This window comes from Dryobates pubescens, chromosome 1, assembly GCF_014839835.1.
Source record: "Dryobates pubescens isolate bDryPub1 chromosome 1, bDryPub1.pri, whole genome shotgun sequence".
Taxonomy (NCBI): domain Eukaryota; kingdom Metazoa; phylum Chordata; class Aves; order Piciformes; family Picidae; genus Dryobates; species Dryobates pubescens.
The window spans coordinates 97,518-117,911 of NC_071612.1; the positions used below are offsets into that span (position 1 = coordinate 97,518).

Genomic DNA, 20,394 nt, shown 5'->3' on the forward strand with positions numbered 1-20,394 from the left:
AGCGGGGCAGGCGAAGGACGGGACGAGCCGCTGCGCCGTTCCATGTTCGCGCCCCTCGGCATTCGCGCCGCGGTCCCCGCCCCCCGCGGGAGCCCCGGGCTCGCCCGGCGGGGGATACCTGCGTGGTGCTGCCCTGCCCCGCAGCGCCACCCTACCCTGCCCCGCGCCGCCCGGCTCCCCTCAGCCCCGGCCGCCCCGCCCGGCCCAGCCCCGCGCGCCGCCGCCACCGCCCCCGACGGGCCGCGCGCGGGGCAGGGCGGAGGCGCGCGGCGGCGCTGACCGCCCCCGAGCCGCCACTGCCGCCCACCCAGGCCGGCCCGGCCCGGCCCAGCCCACCGCTGCCCGCCGCGCCAGCCCGGCTGCCCCGCCTGCGCTCCCGTGCCCCCGGAGGGGCGTCCGCCAGGGGCGAGGGCGGCGGCGACCCCCCGGGACCATGCTCTGAGCGCCCGGGGCAGCCAGCGAGCAAAGTTGCGGTGGAAGATGAACAACGCCGGTAAGTGCATGGGGTGGCCAGGATGGCTCTCCGCCTCTGGACATCCTGTCCCCGGGGCCAACAAACGCCGGGCGGGTTTGCTTCCACCGGTACCGCCACCCTCTATCCCTCGGGCCGGCACACCGCTCCGCGGGGGCCGATATCGCCGGAACGGCACTCGATCCGAGCACTGCTCCGCTGGGGCTGCACGCCCCCATCCCGGCATCCCGGCAGCTCTTGGGCCGTACCACCGGGGCTGGCACCTCTTCTGCAGGCGCCACCGCCCCATGCCGCTCCCTCGCCGGGACGGGGACAAAACGCAAGCTCGGACCAGGCTAGGGTGGGCGACGGCCGGGGACGAGGCTGGCAAATGGCTGTGCCTGCTGAGGGACGCGGCTCGGCGCCCGCGCTTCTTGCGGACACACTCATCCCTTCACAAAGCCCCTTGGAAATTTGCTGTGGCTTCCCTTCGGAAAATATCTTTTTGGGGGCGGTAATGGGGTTTTGCACGATTCTGTCTCCAAAGCAAGCCCAAACCCTTCTTTCTTTCTTCTGTTAACTTCCCAGAATTTTTTTCCGTGGTGGAACGTGGGAAGGTGAAAGAGACAGGATGAGAAGGCATATACTAAAGGCATTCAACAGGCATTGAAAGCAGTCGTTGGAAAATTGGGGCAAACTTTAAATTCCCCACCAATAGTTTCTGATTTTCAAATGTGAGGCGTGTGTAAAAATCATAATAATCCAGGAAACTATTATTACTACCTCTGGGATTATTTAGAAAAATCTAATGCTGCATCTAGAACTGGGGAGAAATAGTCCCTTTGTGTTAGCCCTAAAATATTTCCAGAAATGTTTCCTTTTTCCAGAAAGTGTCACCGGGCACCTCACTCGCGAGGGTACACCCCGAAGCCCAGTGATCTCACCACTAGATACCTTGCCCTACAACTGTCATGTGTTGGGAAACTGTGAATCGTTGTTTGCTAAAGCACAGGAACATAGGATTGGAAAAGATCTTGTAGGTCAAACCCAGGCCTCTGCTGTTGTATCAGCAGGTCACACCACTCCTCTCAGCTCATAGCAAGAGGTTCTCTTTCCTTTTGTGTGATGCTCTCCTACCCAAAAGTGGTGACACCTCCATTTTGTTTTCGCATCCTGTCTGAACCAAACTCTGCCCCTTCCAGGAGACAAACTCATTTGAAAGCTAAGTGAGCCAGCCAAAAAGTGCTTTAGCCCTGATGCTCCAACCTCTCTGTATTCATCTCTTCATTATCTAAAACAGAGCAGCTCTAATCTGATTGTGCTGTCAGTGGAAGTGCAGTGTAAGGAATATTGGATGTATCCATTTGGAAAGACCTGCATTTTATTAGCAGCTTTCATTTTTCAGGAAGGTAGGACTGAGTGGGACTACCTCCACTACCACCACCAGTACCCAGTGCTACAGAACACAGGGGCATATTTCTTCCTTTATTAATTCATCAAATTGTATCTTAAACCAAAATGTTTTAGGCAGCTCTGCTGCTACTCCTCTCACAAAGCTGAGAATCTCTTACTTTTGCTAGTTCTTCCAGTTTCCAGACCAGATTCATCGCCATTTATTCTTGTGATCACATTGTCCTTTCGCTTAAAAATAGTTCTTTTCCTCCTCTGCTGTTTACCTCCAGGTTGTATTTATAGAGTGCTCATATCCCTTCTCAGCCTTTGTTTTCTGCACTCACACAATGCAAGGAATGTCTCTCCCATCACTGCAAAGTAGAACTTCCTACTGAATTGGAAGGAGAGGGGCATTTATTGACCACACATCTCAGGGACCAACATTAGTGATCTTGGTATTGCAATAAGTGCTGTACAGCACCAGCGAGCAGAGCCATCTTTGCAGGCATACAAGGCAGCCTTGATCCCACAGAAGGCACAGTAACAGCAGACAGAAAACAGGAAGGGAGATACGGCTTATGCTTAGAGATGTGGAACCGATATGAGAAGAAAGATGAAGCAGTCCACCCAGGGCCACAGGAAATCTGTGGTAAGAGACGAGAGACAGACCTCCATCTCCCAGCCTCATACACAGGACCTTTCGCCCTCTAAGCACTGACTTGTTTGCCAGGTGGTGAAATGATGCTGCCCACAGGAAGAATGTACAGATGTTAGACTCCAGGGTGTTCGGAGGCGGGGAGCAGACTATATACTCTTTCAGCTGCTACTGAAAGTGAAACAGGAAAAGCTGCCATGTGTACCTGTCAGATATTTTTAACCAACATCTTCTTTGGCTCCTAGAAAGCAATATATGAAACAACAGGTGACTGTAAGTTGTCTGCTGCAGCGTGACTTTCCTGTTGTGAAATCACAGCCACGTAGGAAACATCACACACACATTAAAAAGAAGTACGTGGCCGTAGTTTAGAACAAGGATTACTTAACAGTCATCCACATGTGGTTTTTAAGAGTCAGGCCCCCCAGCCCTACCAAGACTTGTAGGTTCAGTCTGCTAGAGACTGAAAATGCTGGAGAATTTTCAGGATCAAGATTTTTTGGTGTTGAAATTCATCTTTTTCTGATTATGTTGTCTTTAGATGCTTAATTTCCCCAGCAATGTTTCTCTTCTGGATGAGGAATCTGTAAGCTATTGATCTGATACCCTGGAGTCATAATGCATTGATCTAATCATAGAGGATGCATTCCAGTAAATGTACAAAACAGCATTTTACTTCTGCAGAGCACAAGGTGCTCCGAGAGCCCAGCTGTTCACAGTTCAGTTCAGATTTGCAAGGAGGCAGAATTCCCATGAGATAGTTGCTACTGACTATAGGTCTGTCTTCACACTAATGGAGCCTTCTTGCTATAAACAGTACTTTTGATCCTACATTTGAAGAACATACAGTGGTCACAGAAATATCTTCATAAATGTCTGAGGCTGGCTTGGAACAGGACCTCAGATCTCATATGCCTAAACCCCCAATTCTCAGAAGATATTTAAGTATCTAACTCCTCTTCAGGTTAAACTGGGGGCTGGTAACTAGATGTGGACCAAGGTCCCATTTGAAAGGAAGACTTGCATCCTACGTCATTACACAGTCCTAGTCTGAATGTCTTTTGTGTGTCAAGGGACTCATGGTGCAACTGCTCTCATTTCTTCTGCAGCTGTTGCCATCTCAGACTTTTCTCTGACAGTGTGAAATAAGCCTTGCATTTACATGCTGTAAAACAAAGAGAACTACTTATGCAGTGAATATTGCAAAATTAATGACATCTCAGTTATTTACAGTACGTCTGGGGTCCTACCAGTGACAGCACTGCTATTTTATGAGTAAAACCCCTATAAGGGATTATACTTCCCTTGTAAATCATGTTACCTCATCTCTTTAATCTCTGACAAACTGAAGCAGGTTACATGGCTTATGCTGGATACTTCATTCAGAATGACATTAAAATGGCTTATCTACATATGCAGCTTAAGCACACCCTCACTGTCTGACCTGGACAGCTGGCAGAATTGTAATTACAGGTTGGAACCTACAGCTTCCTGTACTGGAAATGTATAAATGAGTTTTAGGAGACTGTGCTTGACTTGCCTTACATTCCTGGCAGCATTACTATAGGGGCTGGTGCCCATGTTCTGGCCAGGTCCAAAATGAGCTCTTCATCTGCAAAGAAGGGCTGTCCATTTCATTTTACAGTGAAGCTCTGATAGGAAGCTCTGCTTACCATTGTCTCAGAACATTTTCTTCTCTGAAGAGTGAGCACTGTGGTCAGAATACACACCTATGTTTTAGACAAGGTGAAACAGGCATGGAACTTCCTCTCTGTCCTGCTTTGTAAGAATGTGGTGTTGTTTTGGTCCTGCCTATGTACAGTGCAGTCACACAGGTTGCATGAGTTTCTGACTTTATGCAGCCCTTGGCACATGTGGCTCTTGTTAGTGGTATGAGGTCTTAGCACTGTCATGCCCTGATGTGAGAGGGAGCATGAGCATGATGGCTGCTAGTCTAGGATAGGTTCTTTGTTGTTTCACGTTGTTTCTAGTTCATAAACTAGAAATGCTGCCATGGAATAACTTTTTCCTGGTCCAACTGATTTCTATGTCTATAACAGTGTTTTGGCACACGACCTGCAAATTGATTCCTATATTTAATGCTATCCTTAAGGTTGTTTATTCTCATTTCCTCAAGAGTGGGACTTTGTTGGCTTCAAATGGGAAATCTGATCCCAGTCTTTGGAAGAAGGTACAGATTTGCTTGATAAAGGCAATTGTCTAGATGCAAAGACTGACTGATGTCTGTGTAGTCATTTAGTCATGCATTCTAATCTAAGAGAAAAGCATTCCTATAACAGAAATAAGGTCTAGGTTAATTAGAGGACTGGCTGGCAGTAGTGAATCTTTGTAGTAGTTATCTCTGTAGCATTATGAAATGGTAGCGTGCACAGCTCTGGGACCAGGATTATGATGATGCTGTCCAACACTTTCCTTGGTAGGAAAGCAGTTAGTCAAGTATCAGATGGCAAAGTTCATTTCCTGATATAAAGATTAGTGAAAGGGCAATTGATGAAGTGGGGAGGGCACTTATATAAACAGATCTGGATCATTAAGTCGGACCTGTTACACCTAATTCATATTACAAAGCTGTCAGATTAGACACAATGAGCAGGCAACATAGCCTTGGAAACAACTTAGAGGTCATAGTGGATGAGCAACTCAACCTCATATGGGAAAAAGCTAAGGGAGACTGCTGAGAACTGGGTCTAAGAGAGTACTGAACTCTGTAGACAGCATCATCAATACCCCCTGTGGAATTCTTCCCATAGGTCTGCCCCATGTATTTTAATTGCGAAATTGGAACAGGTCAAAACCAAAAAAACCCAAAACACATCAGGAAAGGCAAAACTGTCCAACCGCAGAGACTCAAGGAGTTCATTTGTTCAGTTTACCAAAAAGAATGTACTAAGACAGCTGAAGGGAAGTATATTATCTGCCCCAGAGAAACACTGCATAAGCTGGAGATGGAAGCCAGGCAGCACTAACTGGAAATAAAGGCTTGATTTTTAAAATGAGCCATTCATTACAGGAATAAGGTAATGCTGATACTAAGGTGGTCCTACTTTTGTGCACTTCAGTCCTCCTAGAAGACAGGTTTTAACTTTATGCAGCTCCTGATAGAGCTGAATGAGACTTTCTGATGCCATTGTCTGGATATCTCCCTCTATGTCCTGTATCTCAGGCACTTTCCATCAGTGGATTTCAGTCTCTTCTTTCTGAGCAGAAATAGTGACAGACAGGACTCGCGTGCATTGCTTTCCGCTGGGATTACAGGTTTGGTGCAGTCTCATCCCACTGTTGCAATGGGGTCCCTCCATCTGCACTGTCACTTCCATCCAACAGCTCTGCAGATCCCTCAGCTCTGCAGATCCCTGACCTCTGCAGTGCATTTGTGCCCTTAGTGTCTCTCTCATTTTAACATAGGTCTGAGGTGAATGAATGCCAAAGGCATAAAGAAAACACAGGTCCACAAGAAGTTTGTTTTTCAGAAGAGGCTACTTTCAGCATTTTAAGACATGCCTGAACCAGACTGTGGCACCAGCCATGGTTGGAACTATCTGCACTGCAGAGCTAAGTTATTTCTTATTCCACTGTGAAAGACCATGGGCCTGGGGCATGTCTACAAATATCCCTCCAATGTGAAACCTCAGCATTTAATTAGCTCTTCACCCCACAACTAACTGCCTGGGGTGGGGTACGCATGGTCCCATGGTCCTTTATAAGCCTTAGTTAAATTCTAGGCTAATTACTAAATTTGAGAACATTTGAAAGTGGGTGGCAATACCCAACTACAGCATGTCTATTGTTTCAAAGAAACACTTCAGCAGAGAAGGCTTTATGGGTTCACTGCCATTCCAGCACAGCTACTAGGCTGCTCTTCACTGCTTAGAAACCTGGAGTGTATGGGAGTAATGTCATTTCATATGGGCTGTGTCAGGAATGCAACCATGCTGAAATGTGAGTTTGCCTGAGGAAGGTGGGTAAGCAGAGGAAGTGGTCCTTGTCAGTACAAGGAAGCACTAAACAATAAGGGGAGGAGCAGGCTAAAGAAATTCCTATTCCCCAAGAGTTTCCTTTTAAGCAGAAGGTGGGTGTGTCTCCTCCAACATAAAACACATCCTAAAATAAACATGCACAATTATTTGTGATCATACACATGCCTTATGGTGCAGTGGTGCTTTGTATCCATTTAGAACCTTTCAAGTGACTCAGACAGCAAAGGAGGCAGAAGATTGAAGCAGAAGTCAATTGCCAGATAAAGGGCAAACAGCAGTGCTTTCTCCGCAGGGGTTGTTTGGGTCGTGTTTTAAACAAACGCTGGGACTCCTCCTGCTGCCTCTTTCCCCCCACCCCCCAAGGACAGAAAAAAAAAAAAAAGGCAGGAAAATCATTTCGGGAGCCTCATGAAAGGAAGATAAACATGCAGAGCAGTTAGAAAAAATACAGACATAATCAGCAGTGACCAGTAGCTGGCACAAGTGGGTAAGAGGAGGAGGTCACCATGCCTGTTACTGCCATGCTACAAACCTTAAGTTCTCTTCACTAGCAGTGTCAGTGGGGTAGCAGAAGGAAAAACTAGGATTAGTTGATTACTTTTGCTATAGAAAATTACCACTGGAGGGAAAGTGGGTACCCATGTTTACATGCAATGATGAGTTGGTTACATTATTTTACCTCCATTTGCTTACAAAAGAAGGCTTGGGAGATCCTGGCATTCTCTACACTACAATACAGTCGTTTTCCCACTACCTGGTCTGACAAGAAGAAGGATGAGAATGCAGAGACTGTGTTCAAGCCTTGTCACATCTCAGGAGTAGGTATATTTCATGGAAAAGCTTTAGTTGGAAGGGACCAGAAAGATCATCCAGTTCCAACTCCTGCCATGGGCAGGGACACCTCCCACCAGCCCGGGTTGCTCAAAGCCTCATCCAGCCTGGTTTTAAAATGCCTCCAGGACTGAGGCATCTACAACTTCTCAGAGCAGCCCATTCCAGTGTCTAACCACCCTGATAGTAAAGAACTTCCTAATGTCCAACCTAAATCTACCCTGCTCCAGTTTCACACCATTACCCCTTGTCCTGTTACCACAGGCCCTTGTCAAAAGTCCCTCCCCAGCCTTCCTGTAGGCACCCTTCAGGTACTGGAAGGCTGCAATAAGGTCTCCTTGGAGCCTACTCTTGGATAGACACTCCTAGGAAAGCCAGGCATTGCAGGAAGTGGTATAATACCTCCAAAGGGACATTTCTTCCCTGGAGTTACTCCTGAAAATGCCTCATGGTGGTAAGGGGTCCATTGCTGGTTTCTGGTGGGAAAGGTGTAAGGACTCGGTTTTAACTAAGGAAAATGTAATGCATTTTGCTACCAGAAAGTTAGTTTAGGATGTTCAGTCATTGCCATAACTGATTTAAAAATCCAAAAGGTACATCTGGCTGAAGAGTCAGGCTTATAAGATGCTTAACCCACTTCTGTTCCCTCCCTGGTTTTAACTGGCAGCAGCCTTCTGCACTTTGCAGCCTCTGGCTGGCAGTACCAGAAGCAGTTGGTGCCTCAGCACCACTCGAGTGTCTGGCACGTGATGTTTCCCAAGTAACCTGGAGGGAAAGATGAGCTGCCCCTTCTGTGACTGCAATAATCAGGCAGGCCCTGCAGCTCAAAGCAGCAGTGGATACTGTGAAACGAGAGTACCCACTGCAGTACTGCAGGCTGGCTGTTAATTCTTTCCTTCCCTCCCTCCTTTTCCACAAGTTGTTTTAAGTCTCCCACACATGAAGCTGGATGGGGCAGATCCCCAGATAAAGAATCTTTTTGGGTCAGTATATGCAATAAGGTGCCTGATTAGAACAGCCTTTTTGTCCCTGGGCTGAGCTGAGGGCACTGACTCAGTTTTTAACTTGAATTAAACATCTCTAGTGCTTCATAATTCTAGAAAGAGTGACTACACCAGCATGACAAACATGTTGGCACCTTTCTGAGTTTTGGAAGAAATTTCAGCAAGGTTAAGAAGATCAGAAGAAACAGCCTTTTGTGTTTCCCAGAGCCTAACCAAACAACTACACCAGTATTAGCTCAAACACTTTACCCTAGCTGGACTATGACAGCCATAAGGAAAGTGCCATGACACCAAATACCAGAACTGGAGAAGTGTTTTTAAGCCGTTTGCATTCATTATTACTTTATTCTCAGTATGGTGCCAGCTGAATTTTAATTGTCTTCACTTCCAGATGTCAAAAGTCTGCATTCTGAAATACTCAAAATATGACAGGACAGTGGCTACACTTCCTGAAACTTGCACCATGATTTAGGTGAGGACTTTGCACAGGAACCATGTCCTAAATGGTGTCTCTTGAATGCTCCTCCCATATTTTCCTGTGTGCAGGGCATTAAGAGTTTACAGAAATAATTTTTCCTGTCTCTCTCATGGTGCAAGAGTTTGTCCTTTGCTTTTTCCACTAAAATGTGTTAATTAAAACAATTAAAGAGTCCAGATGGACTACCCATGTAATTACCTATTGATATCTAGGAAACATTAGTAAGAGCAAAGTTCTTCTCTTATGACTATCTGTAAGCATTTACTGTCCTGGCTTCTTCACACCACTTACTTCATCTCATCTAAAATCTCAGTCTCATTGCCTCTTTTTGCAACCTTTTAGCATGTCATTTACTTAATTAAAGAATATTAATTCCAGGACTAAGATAGCTGGAAATGGCTGTGGCATGTAAACTGTACTGTGTGTAAAATGGCCATAGATGACAAATCATCTAGCTTCAATCCAGCTTATTGTCAATCTGATTGAATTCCCCTTACATGTGTGTCAGCACTTCCCCTAGACATAGAGACCCTGCCTGGCCTTATTTAGCAAGATTATTCACTGTTTTGAAGTGTGCATTGCAGTTCAGAGGAGATAGTACATGCAGGAGGAGTACATGATAGTACTTACAGGACGCAGGATCTTTTGACTAAAGAACATATTGAAGAAGACGTGCACTGAAAACTGAAGTTAAAGGCAGCTAGTCTCATGTGTTGGGCTGAAGTATTTAATTCAGTGACTTGTCGCTCAGCTGCATAATCCATGTAAAGCACTAGCCAAGCTTCCAGTGAAACATCTTACGCTGGTAATGATGTTATCTGACAAACCAAACTGGGGCCTTACTTTGTTGCCATGGTAACAGCAGAGGGGAAGATGGAGTATGGGCACCAAGTGTTCAGTTTGGCTGGGCTGAGTTAAACCTTGATCCGTTGGCTCAGTGCTGAAATCTTGCGAACTAGATACAGAATTTAAAATGATTGCCACAAAGTGTAAGTACAGGAACAAGAGACTGTGGCTAGACCCTTGGCTCTGCAGCTGTACACCTGTCTCTCCCCAGGTGTGCTGGGGCTGCATCTAGTTCAGTTCAGCTCTGACCTTAAATTGTGTTCCCTGCAATAGTACCACATGGAGGCACCGACCATGTGCTTTGCTCCATCGCTTCTCTTGGCCGGACTCCTTCTGCATTAGAAGTCACTGGTATAAGATAAAGTCTACTGCAGGGTGCGTTCTGCTAGGCTGAAAAAGAAAGCAAGACGACTAACATGGCTTTTCTCTCTTTTCTCCAGAAATCACAAAGCCACCACTAGCTCCGAAGCCAAAGATTAGCGGTCATCTTTCTCCAGTAGCTGTCTCCAGGTTTTCCCCTTCGCTGCCAAGGGCTGATATTCTTCATACCCCAAACTCTATGTCTAGGGGTCCCAAGCCACCTATTGCTCCCAAGCCAAAATTCTCAGCTGACTCTGAGGGCAAATCCAGTGTTTATACCAATAACAACTTAAATAAATGCTCAAATGGGAAACTGGTATATCTTGATGGAGAGCTGTATGAAGGAAACCAATGCAATGCCGATTGCCCAGAATCTGAGGCAGACAATGAATACATTGTAGTTCCTGAAGCTCAGCTGATCAGCAAAGACTGTAATGACTTGGAACAGGAACATGATCAGAACTTAGATTTCTCTGTGGAAAATGAAGTCTTGGAAACTCCAAAAGAGGTAGAGGAGGAAGAGAGTGACATTGCTAATGCTAAGGATACCAGTAATCAAGAAGTCACCGGAGATGAGCACCATAACTCTTCAGAGACTGCTGAACCAATGGAACCAGACTCTGAAAAGTCAAACAGAGACTGTGATCAATTCGAAGCACTTTGTGAGGAGTCCTCAGATGCCCCCGATGGGGATAATGATTCTTCCAATGTAGATGAGGATGTTGGAGGTGATTGTAGTGAAACCAAAACCAAGGAGGAAACTTCTGACAACCTGGAACTGGTTAAGGACAACAGTGATTGTAAGACTGAGAGTAGCACTGAGGAACTACTGGGTGATATCTGTAAAGATGTCACTGTAATGCCACTGCCTGCAGATGAATCAGCCTCAGGCTGTGAGAAGGCAGGGCGGGAGGAGGAGGTACTGCCTGAGTTTTTAGAAAGGGGAGATGATTGTGTAGCACATGAGAGTGATCACAGTGTGCACACAGAGCTTGATCTGAGTATGGAAGGAAAGTCAGAAAATGATGCCTGTGCAAGCACTGACCTGTTGGCTGATGAGGCCAGTGAAGAAACAGCTCCTGGCTTAGAACTGTGTGAAGATGAAGATGAACCCAGTAATGAAAACGGTTTAGGAGAATCCATCCATCAGGGAGCAGCTGACGAGGAGGAAGCAGTCCCAGATGAGCACAGTGAGAGCTGCCAGACCATTGAGAGGAGAGGTGAGGAGAAGACATCAGAGGTAGTCTGTGAAGCAAGCAAAGACTCTGAGAAAGGAGAAGAAACTGTGAATGCAGAGAATACGGATGATGGCCATCAGGCTGATCCTTGTGAAAATGAGTGTGGTGAGGAAATAGCCATGGAACATTCAGATGAGAATCTTCAAACAGAAGGGAGTCCTCCAGATGAAGATGTTGTGATCTCTGATAGTCTACCTAGTAGTCCAGGGATGGAACCAGAGCTGGAAGATGTAACTGTTGAAGAACATGGTGAAAATATTGTGGAAACCTCTAGGCCAGATGAGCTGCAACTTGAGGACAGTGAGGTGGAAGCAATCAGCTGCAGCGGAAGTGTCCCAAGTCTGTCTCAACAGGTCCCACCTGAGGAAGAATCAGAAGCCTGTAAACATGGCAGAATGAATGTAGAATGTGAGACGAAACATGCCTTGCATGAAAATCTGTCAGTCCCTGAAGTGGTCATTGTGCCTGAAGAATCAGAGGAAAGAGAAAGCTGCAGCGATTCCCTGGATGACCCTTATGTGCTTCCCGCAGAAAATGAAACTGCCCATGATGAGCAGACTGATTCAGGAGCTGATCACAGCCAAAGGGATGAGGTAAGCACTGATGGTGAAAGCAGCTTGCTGCCTGTTGATCGTAAAAGCATCGTCACTAGGACACGGTCGCTCTCTGGGAAGATGTCAGGCTATGTCCCGGAAACAGTTCCAGAAGAAACTGGACCTGAAACTGATCTACCATCTTCACACAGTGGCTCTGGGACTGAAGATTTAAGCAATAGCTTATTTGCAGTGGAAGGAAAACCAGCAGAAGCCCACAGGGCATTACCAGCCAAGTCAAGGCGATTCATTTTATATCCTCGGTCATACTCTGTTGAGGGAAGGGAGACACCTGTCTCTGTTTACAGAGAGAGTGACAGCTGTGTCCTGGATGATGGAAGAATAAAAAGGACAGAGGACAAATTGTCTTTGCTTTGCGTCAATGGTTCCTCAGGTAGCTTTTCCCAGAGGAATCTGTCATCGTGTGGCCTATCTACTCCATCCTCGGTTGTTGATATACCGCCCCCTTTTGAACTTGCCTACATCACCAAAAAGCCCATCACTAAAAGTTCCCCTTCACTTTTAATAGAGAATGACTCACCTGATAAGTATTCCAAGAAAAAGAAATCATCCTTTAAGAGGTTCCTCACTTTAAAATTCAAGAAGAAAACTGAAAGTAAAGTCCATGTAGATGTTAATGTTTCCTCTTCAAGGTCCTCATCAGAATCAAGCTATCATGGGCCTTCAAGGCTGATGGAACTGGACAGGAGGAGTCTAAGTAGCTCACCTCAACTAAAATCACATGTGGGGAAGCTCCGTGCATCTGAGTCTCCCTCAGCTATTCTCTTCTATAAGGATGGCAAAAGAAAAGGAACATCCAAGCCCTTCAGCAGGAGCGTGTCCAGGGTAGAGTCCTTCGAGGACCGGTCCAGACCTCCTTTCATGCCACTCCCATTAACCAAACCTAGGTCCATTTCTTTTCCCAATGCCGACACATCCGACTACGAGAACATTCCTGCTATGAGCTCTGACTATGAAAACATACAAATTCCTCCTCGGAGATCCACCAGAGCAGGAACTTTCACTGAGTTTTTTGAAGACCCCAGCAGGGCACTGTCTGCTGCCAATGAGAATGATGGCTATGTGGACATGAGCAGCTTCACTGGCTTTGAGAACAAGCAGCAAACCACGGATCAAGAAACAGAAAGGTACTGTAATAAATTACTGTGTAAGACCTTGCTAGGCCTCTGCTGCAAGGTGTTGTAGGCAGAGCTTCCATGTTGCTTGGCTTATACCCCTCTGAGGAAATGCTTACATGAAAGGTTGGAAGATAAGCTTTTATCAGTAAAAAAAAGACACCAAATTAACTCTAGTGGATCTGGATCCTATCCTTTAGAGATACAAAGCAAAGAACATTTGAAACTATTTGGTTTATTCAGTGAATTTAGCTGTTGTGCCTTGAGCCTGGTTATGGGGAATGGGCAGTGGGTGTGCAGGGAGAGCTTGCTTTGTTCTTCAGAAAGAAAGGTTTATGACTTCTTCACTGAATGAGTAGAAAGGCCTGTTTGCTAGAAGTGGTCCTGCTGTTTTTTTTTCTCTGTCAATTTCTCAAAGCAATATGATATATATAATTTATCTTTTAAAGTACATTAATTAAGTATAGGCCAGAAAATCCTAAATCATGAATTAATCAGACTAGACAAATAACTTTAGAAGTTGCTTTAGAGCCTGTCATTATGGCCTGAGTTATAAATGAATTAAATCTCTTTGTCTGAAATCATATCCATGGCTATCATTAACAATAACCTTTCATTCTGTTCCATTAGATTATTTGCAAACATGAGAATGTCCTTTTCATAGTTGCATAGGAGCAATGCGCTCAAGACCTTTGCACATTAATCTGTCATCAGCTGATAGCATACAATCAGTGGAGTGCAGAGATCTAAGCAAGAAGAGTGTTTTTCATTAAGTTCAGGTTAAACAGGGAATGAGAGAACAAGCTACAAAGGAAGTGCATGAAAAGGAATGTCTTTAATGCAGTTGCATTCTGTTAGGGCTGTGTGCAAATGATAAGCTTAAACCCAAAGTTTTCATGTCCATTTCCCATCATTCTGCAGATTTACTTCTGTTTCTTTGCAACATTTAATGTTTTCTGCTCCTCTCCCCTGTCATTGTGCACGGAACAAACCATGGGCATTTCACACATCCCTCTTTTGATATTTCAGGCTCAGGGAGTAAAAGAACTTTACCACTTCTGAATGAGTCTCACAAACATTTTCTAAGACAAGGATGGTGCACAGTGCTTTGTCTTTCTAAGCCAGGAGAGAATTAGTGGGGCTGGGGGAGGTGAGTATGACCTGGGGAAAGAGACTGCAGTGATGCTTAAGCTGTGGATCAAATGTGTCTGAAGCTGAGAGGTTTGGGACATGGGCCTACGATTTGGCTCTTTGGAGGTGTTGGCTGCCTGCCGTGCTGGGAGCCCCAGTGGTGCTGACCCTGGGGCATGGTGGAGGACAGTTCAGCTTCCCAGTGCTCACAGACAGCTCCCCAGAGCAGTGCTCAGCAGAGCAGGCTGCGACAGCCCACAAGTCTCACTGCTTTCAGCGGCTCATGCTGTGCCCAGAGCGCTGACGCTGGCTCTAGGAAGAGCTACCCAGTTCTCTGGGGCCATGAAATGCCTCCCATTTGCAGTAGTTCTTGAAGAACCAAGTTAAAAATACTAAAACTACGTCAGTTGCTGTGACTTGGGCCCATTTATGAACTTCCTGTGGATGCCTGTTGTTCAAAGGGAGAGCCAATCCAAACTGGTTCAGGAAGTCTCAAGGTCAAGGCGTGAACATAATTTTTCAGTCTGCTGCTTGTTGTGCATGCAGTGTTTGCTGCTGGGGGAGAAATGGAGGCTAGGCTCCTAAACCACCCCTTTATCAAGATAACCAGGGTGGAGAGGAAGAACATCAGGCAGACTGCAATATGCATACATTGCTGCTGAGATAACTGTTTTGCTATATCGGTCAGGATGTTTTGGACAAAGACACGCCTGAAAAGCTCTGAGGAAATGTAAATGAGTAACAGCCAACCTGTGCTTGGAGAAGAGGTGTGTGGGCTGATGGTAAAGCAAAGCACATCATACAAGTACAGGTGCATGAAGCTGTTCACACTTCTGCATACCCTGGATGGTTTATGCCCTGTTAAAGCAGCTCTGCTCTGCTGATAGGTTTCAGAGAACAGAATGTGAGAGATCTGCATAGAGATTCTAACCATCCGCTTACCTCTACTGTTGTGTGTGACTGGGGAAAGGCAGGGCCGGGCTTACAGAAATTGACAGATGAGAAGATTCACTGTTTAATTTTCTTGCTTAAAAGGAAAGCCCATGTGGAGTAGATTTAAACCAATAATTTCTAAATTAGAAGCAATCACATTTATAGAAAAAGTCCAATAATGGAAGTGTTCTAGAAATACATCTTAACAGAGAATTACTATTGCCAGAAGAGATCTGGGCATATTGCCCCTGAAGGCCAGTTACTGTGTATCCCCACAGTTTAGCTTTCTGGTATTAATAATTAAACTCTGATTCAGGTGGGTGACACTATAGATCAGCATTAGCTTTCTGTACAATATAGAAATAATGGAACATAAGTGGAATTGGACAAAGCTCCCCTGATCTGTCCCCAGCCCATAAAGTCTGAATCAGACTCAATCTTCATTTACTTTAGCAGTCACTTTCTAGCCCCGTGGTACAGACTGAAAGCAAGTCAGCTGTGCCACCCCTCTGGGACAGTCTACTCTAGCCTACAGCATTACTTTGATCCCAACAGCTACAAATGAGAGCAATCTCACCAAAGTTACTGGCTAGAATTGTACTCTAGCACACTCCTGAAAGGGTAACTTCACTAACCCAGCTTGACCTTCAGAGCGTCAGCTGTGCATATGGCACTGTGATAAACATCAAGGGGATGCACTTCCAGTGCTTTTATAAGAGAGAGGGAGAGACTCTTTTATTGGGGTTTTGATAAGGTCAGGAAAATGGCTTGGGATGGGTGTTCTCAGAATTTAATTTCCCATTTTGCTTTCTACTTAGAGTCCATAATTTGGATTTACTAGGTTTGCTAAGTCTCAATCCTTTATCCTGCTAAGATGCTCAAAGTCCAGAGAGAAAGGAGTACACCTGTATTTCCACAGGTAATCTCAGTGAGGTGCTGGATACTCAATAAGAGATGAGAGAAAAGCTCATGCTGCTGTTACCTGTAAATTCCTAGATCCTTCTGCATAACATGGTTGTCCATACATACTAGAAGAACCTCAGTCTGATTGTTGTACTTAAGCACAGCAAGACTTGCTCAGACTTTGACTGTTGAGTGAATTCTTGGGAGCCAGTGTGGGGATTCCAGTGCTCTGTGCAATTACACCAAGGCTGATGGTAATTCCTAATAACCCTCTAGAACTGCAGTCTTGTGCCTCAGGGCTCCCACTTTCCACTGCTTTTCAAGACATGGCACCTATCTGATGCCTCCTAACTTCGGTACAATCGAGACAGCTGATCACCTCTTTGCTATCCTGTTCCTTTTATTCCCAAGGGATCTGCTTCAAGAAGCTGGACAAAAAGATGTCTTTAGTAGAAAGTAATGAAAAAATATGGTTTCTGAGTGTTAAGCAAGTGAAACCTTTCCTTCCGTTTGGCCAGACTGAAGCAGGAACACAGAGGTGCTTAGGGACTGATGAAACAGTGCCAGCATCTGCAGTGGATGCACTGAAGAGAGTGCTTCATGGTTAAGCAGCTATGTTGAAAGCTTTGTGATCAATCCTCTTTGCACACAGCCATAATCAGTCTGGGCTTCTGCCAGACCCACGTGCAAGATCACAGGGCATGCACCAGCACACACCAGTTCCAAATGTGTACCAGAATCATGTTATAGTTAGCCCCAATACTAATGTATTGATGTGCCACAGGGACAAATCTCTCTCCTTCAAAAGGAGAAGAATCCAGTAGATGAGTAGTTCCTTACCCTTCCAATGAGTATTAGCTGTCCCCTTGCCTCACCACTGGATTAATTAACCTATTTTCTATTAAATTGCACCACATAAGTTGTACCCTTTCTGCTCCCTGCAGGTCATCAGTCATGGATAAACTCCAAGACTACAGTTAGGGACAGTCTGTGTGACTGCCTGTTCCCTATGCTTCTGTAACATACACAAACACAAAATGCCTAACAGAAGCTGAGCTTAAACGACGTGAATTCTCTGCCTAAAGTGGTCTGAATAACATGCTGCCCAGACCTTCCCATACCCTTGGGCTTAAAGTGGCATTTCAGTCATTGGAGTGAATTTCCTCCAACACAGCGTGGGTTTAAGCAATAAAGGGGAGATGTCATCCTGCTGATTCTTTCTGCTTCCAATGCAGAGCACATATGCTACATTAGATTAAATCAGCAGCTCTCAGAGAGGCATAGCTTGCAAAGGGTAAGGTGAAAGTCCAGAAACCATTACGTAAGGGAAGCTTTGGTATAAGCAGTTCACACTCAGAACCAGCAAGAGCCGAGCTAAACCTGCATGTAACCGCACCTCTGAGAGCAGGGGAAGCTGAGCATACCACCTCCTCAGTTCTTTAATTTAGTTGAGTAAATCAGATCTTCTTCATGATTTTCTTCTCTCCACTCACTCCCATTTTCTTTCAATTAGTGAAGACATTCGAAACAACTTAATCTAACTTGTAAAGTAGGTCAAGTAGTAGCCGCACCGCATAGTTAATCCCCAGGCAGCACACAGCTGAAGCCTTTAAGAGTGTCTGCCATAGATCATAGACTTTACATACTTTCCTAATTGCCAACAAGTCCTGGAGGTAAATAACTTGGAAGGTTGAGCCTCATGTCTGTCATTTAGGAAAATTCATCTGTAGTTGTTGATGTAACAACTCCATTTTCCCATTAGAAAAGAAACCACAACTCTTTCACTGAGTCTTCAAAAATTCACACACTTAAACTCATTCCAGGACTCTGACAGAGATGGAAAGGTTTCTGTGAAGTATCTTGGACAAGTTTAGGAAATGTCTTCCCACTTGGTTAGAGATCCCTTTCATTCACATATTAATCAGACAATCAACACAGACTGTAAAGGACTTGACAGAACATGGCTGAGATTAGTCTGGCCCTGTGGATCTCTGTGGCTTTTAAGCAGAAAGCACCTTTTTTTTTTTACAATAAATGTCATTACCATGCTTTTCCTTTAAATACTTTTTACTAAGAGGATAAGGAGGCAAATCCTTCTTCCCCTACAGTGATGGCTGGGCCCATGTGCTGCAGTCACAGATCGGTGTGCTTATAAAAGCCTGCATAAGAAAAGAGGGGAGAAAGAAAAAGTGCAAGGAGGAGCCAGGCTGCATTCTAGAGCTATTGCCACCCAGTGTCTGTGGCTGAACTGCACAGCATTAAAAAGTCCTTCAATACAAACCAGTCTGTTTGGCAGATTATTGTCAATAGAAGGGGAACATCGAGATGATAACTCCATGCTACATTGGGTGCAGTTATGAGTAGCTGAGCCTGTCCCTCCAGCCTGCCATTCTTCCACAGACACTGCAAGTTTGGAGTCAGTGGAGCTGGTGCTGCCTGTGGTCCTATCAGGAGCATTGTGTGCAACTCTCTGGAGCATGGAATCAAGCTTTTTGACAGGTTTGGTGAATGCATCTTGCAAATGCAAAACCATCTTCCTGCTGCTCTGTCTTCTTGGGGCTTATATAGCATTTGGAAATCCCAGTTTGTGACCTGATTGAGTAAGGCGAAGAGCAAGAGGTAAAACAGCAGATGCAGTGATTCATCCACAGGTCACTGACCAAGGAAGGGCTTTTCAGTGGCTGCAGGGAGAAAGCAGCTAGACATGCCCTCTGCACATCAGTTTCCTTGTTACCACTGAACTCCAGCCCCGGGGCAGGAGCAGTTCTCACACACCTGTGCATTTACTGCTCCCATATACCATCCCTACTGCTGACGCCTGAGAGTGCAGCAGGTGTAGGACTTGGTTTTGCCCTGACGCCTGATTCCTGTAGCAGTGCTGCAGTGCACAGGCTCTCTGTGAAAGCAAAGGAGCAGGTAGGATAGATCCAAGAAGATATCAGCACTTTGGCAAAGAACATGGTGGCTGATCAGAAGAGGATTAAGTCTGAGCAAGCAGCACAAGCTGGTATGACCATGGTTTAGCACTTGAAGTGTGCTGGGACAGGGCTGGCAGGAAATTCTAACAGCAGTGTCACAGCTTTGATCAGCTCTGAGGAACACAGCTATGGTGTTGCATCAGATGAGCAGAGAGAATGGCCACTAGAAACTGCTGAAGCCTTTCACTCCTTGAATAAATGCAACGGCAGCAACAGGTACAGCTAAGGCACCTGACTGCTGTGTATTAAATACAGGTGCAGCCTGCCCTTTCCACTCAGCTGAGCTGTGGCCCTGAGGCAACCATGAGGCTATGGTTGTTTCTGCCCCAGCCAAGAGCAAAAAGGGGGGGGGGAGAATTCTGAAGGGAGAATCAAAAGAGCCTCATATATAAGGAGGACTTGTGGAAGGAGGAGCAGCACCAAGTTTCCAGCTGTTGCTGACGTTTTCTGTATGACAGAGGCAGAAGACAGCCATGTGGTTTGTTAGCTGAAGAGCAGGCTGCGCTCTCTCAGAGCTTTCCCATATGCTGCCCATATTCACACCCCGAGGAGCAGCCCACTTAACAGAGATTCTCGCCCAGGATAACACTGAAGGAGAATTTTGTCCAGAAGATAAAGTCAACTTATGCTTTGTTTGTTTTGCTTGTTGCAGCTAAGGCTGCTCAGTTCAGGCATGGATGCCAGAGGAGATCCAAAAGAAGATCCCCATTTTGCAGAGGGCTCAAGCTGCCTTTTGGCTTTCTGGGAATGCTACAACAGCAATGCTGCCAACATGAGCTCATGCTGCTTTACCCTGCATTTGGAGCAGAAGCAAGTCAACTCCAGGCTGGACCTGGAGACAAACCAAGGCAAAGCAGGCTCTCAAGGTGTCTGGACATGGGAGGAAAGTTAAGCCCTGAGCTACAGATTCAGCCAAGATTTCAGTTATCTGGGGAAAGATGTTCCCATCCTTTCCTCTTTTTGCTTTCTCAGAGAAACAAATTCTAGGTGCTGATTCCCCTCAGCTCCTAGTTCTTTGCCCCACAAACCCCTGCTCTGTGTGTACACTAAGCCAGCACACACCCATAGCACTGATGAGAAGTTTTACAAGAGAGAATTTCCTTTTTATGGGTCAAGTGCTTCCCAGGATTGGTGATAATGTTAATTGTGGAGGTACTCATGGGGTTCAGATGGGTCTGTGGTATGGCATTCTGCTGAGGGTTATTAAGCCAAGGAGAAACATGGGCATCATAAGCTTTGTAAGAGTTGGCTTTGTGGTCGTTTTTAAATAATAATAATTTCAAAAACCTTACATAAATCTATACCTAGCTTTTCTTTATCTCAACATGGAGTACATGCTGCTCTCTGGATCTTGTAAACAGGAGAAAGTCCCATAAAAATGCTGTAGCAGAGGGAAGGAAAATCAGTGATTGTGCCTAGAGACCAGGGAAAGAGATATTTTCTCTTGTGGTCCAGTGAACATGATGG

General features: G+C 45.6%; 1 protein-coding gene across 1 annotated transcript in view; it reads left to right on the forward strand.

Annotated features, from left to right (window-relative positions):
* Positions 1–349: 349 nt before the first annotated feature.
* FGD5 (FYVE, RhoGEF and PH domain containing 5) overlaps positions 350–20,394 on the forward strand; it is an 84,668-nt gene continuing 64,623 nt past the window's right edge. The window contains exons 1-2 of the mRNA XM_054179687.1: positions 350–493; positions 10,096–12,994. Coding sequence (XP_054035662.1) covers positions 481–493; positions 10,096–12,994 — 2,912 coding nt within the window. The 5' untranslated portion in view covers positions 350–480. The remainder of the gene's footprint in view (positions 494–10,095; positions 12,995–20,394) is intronic.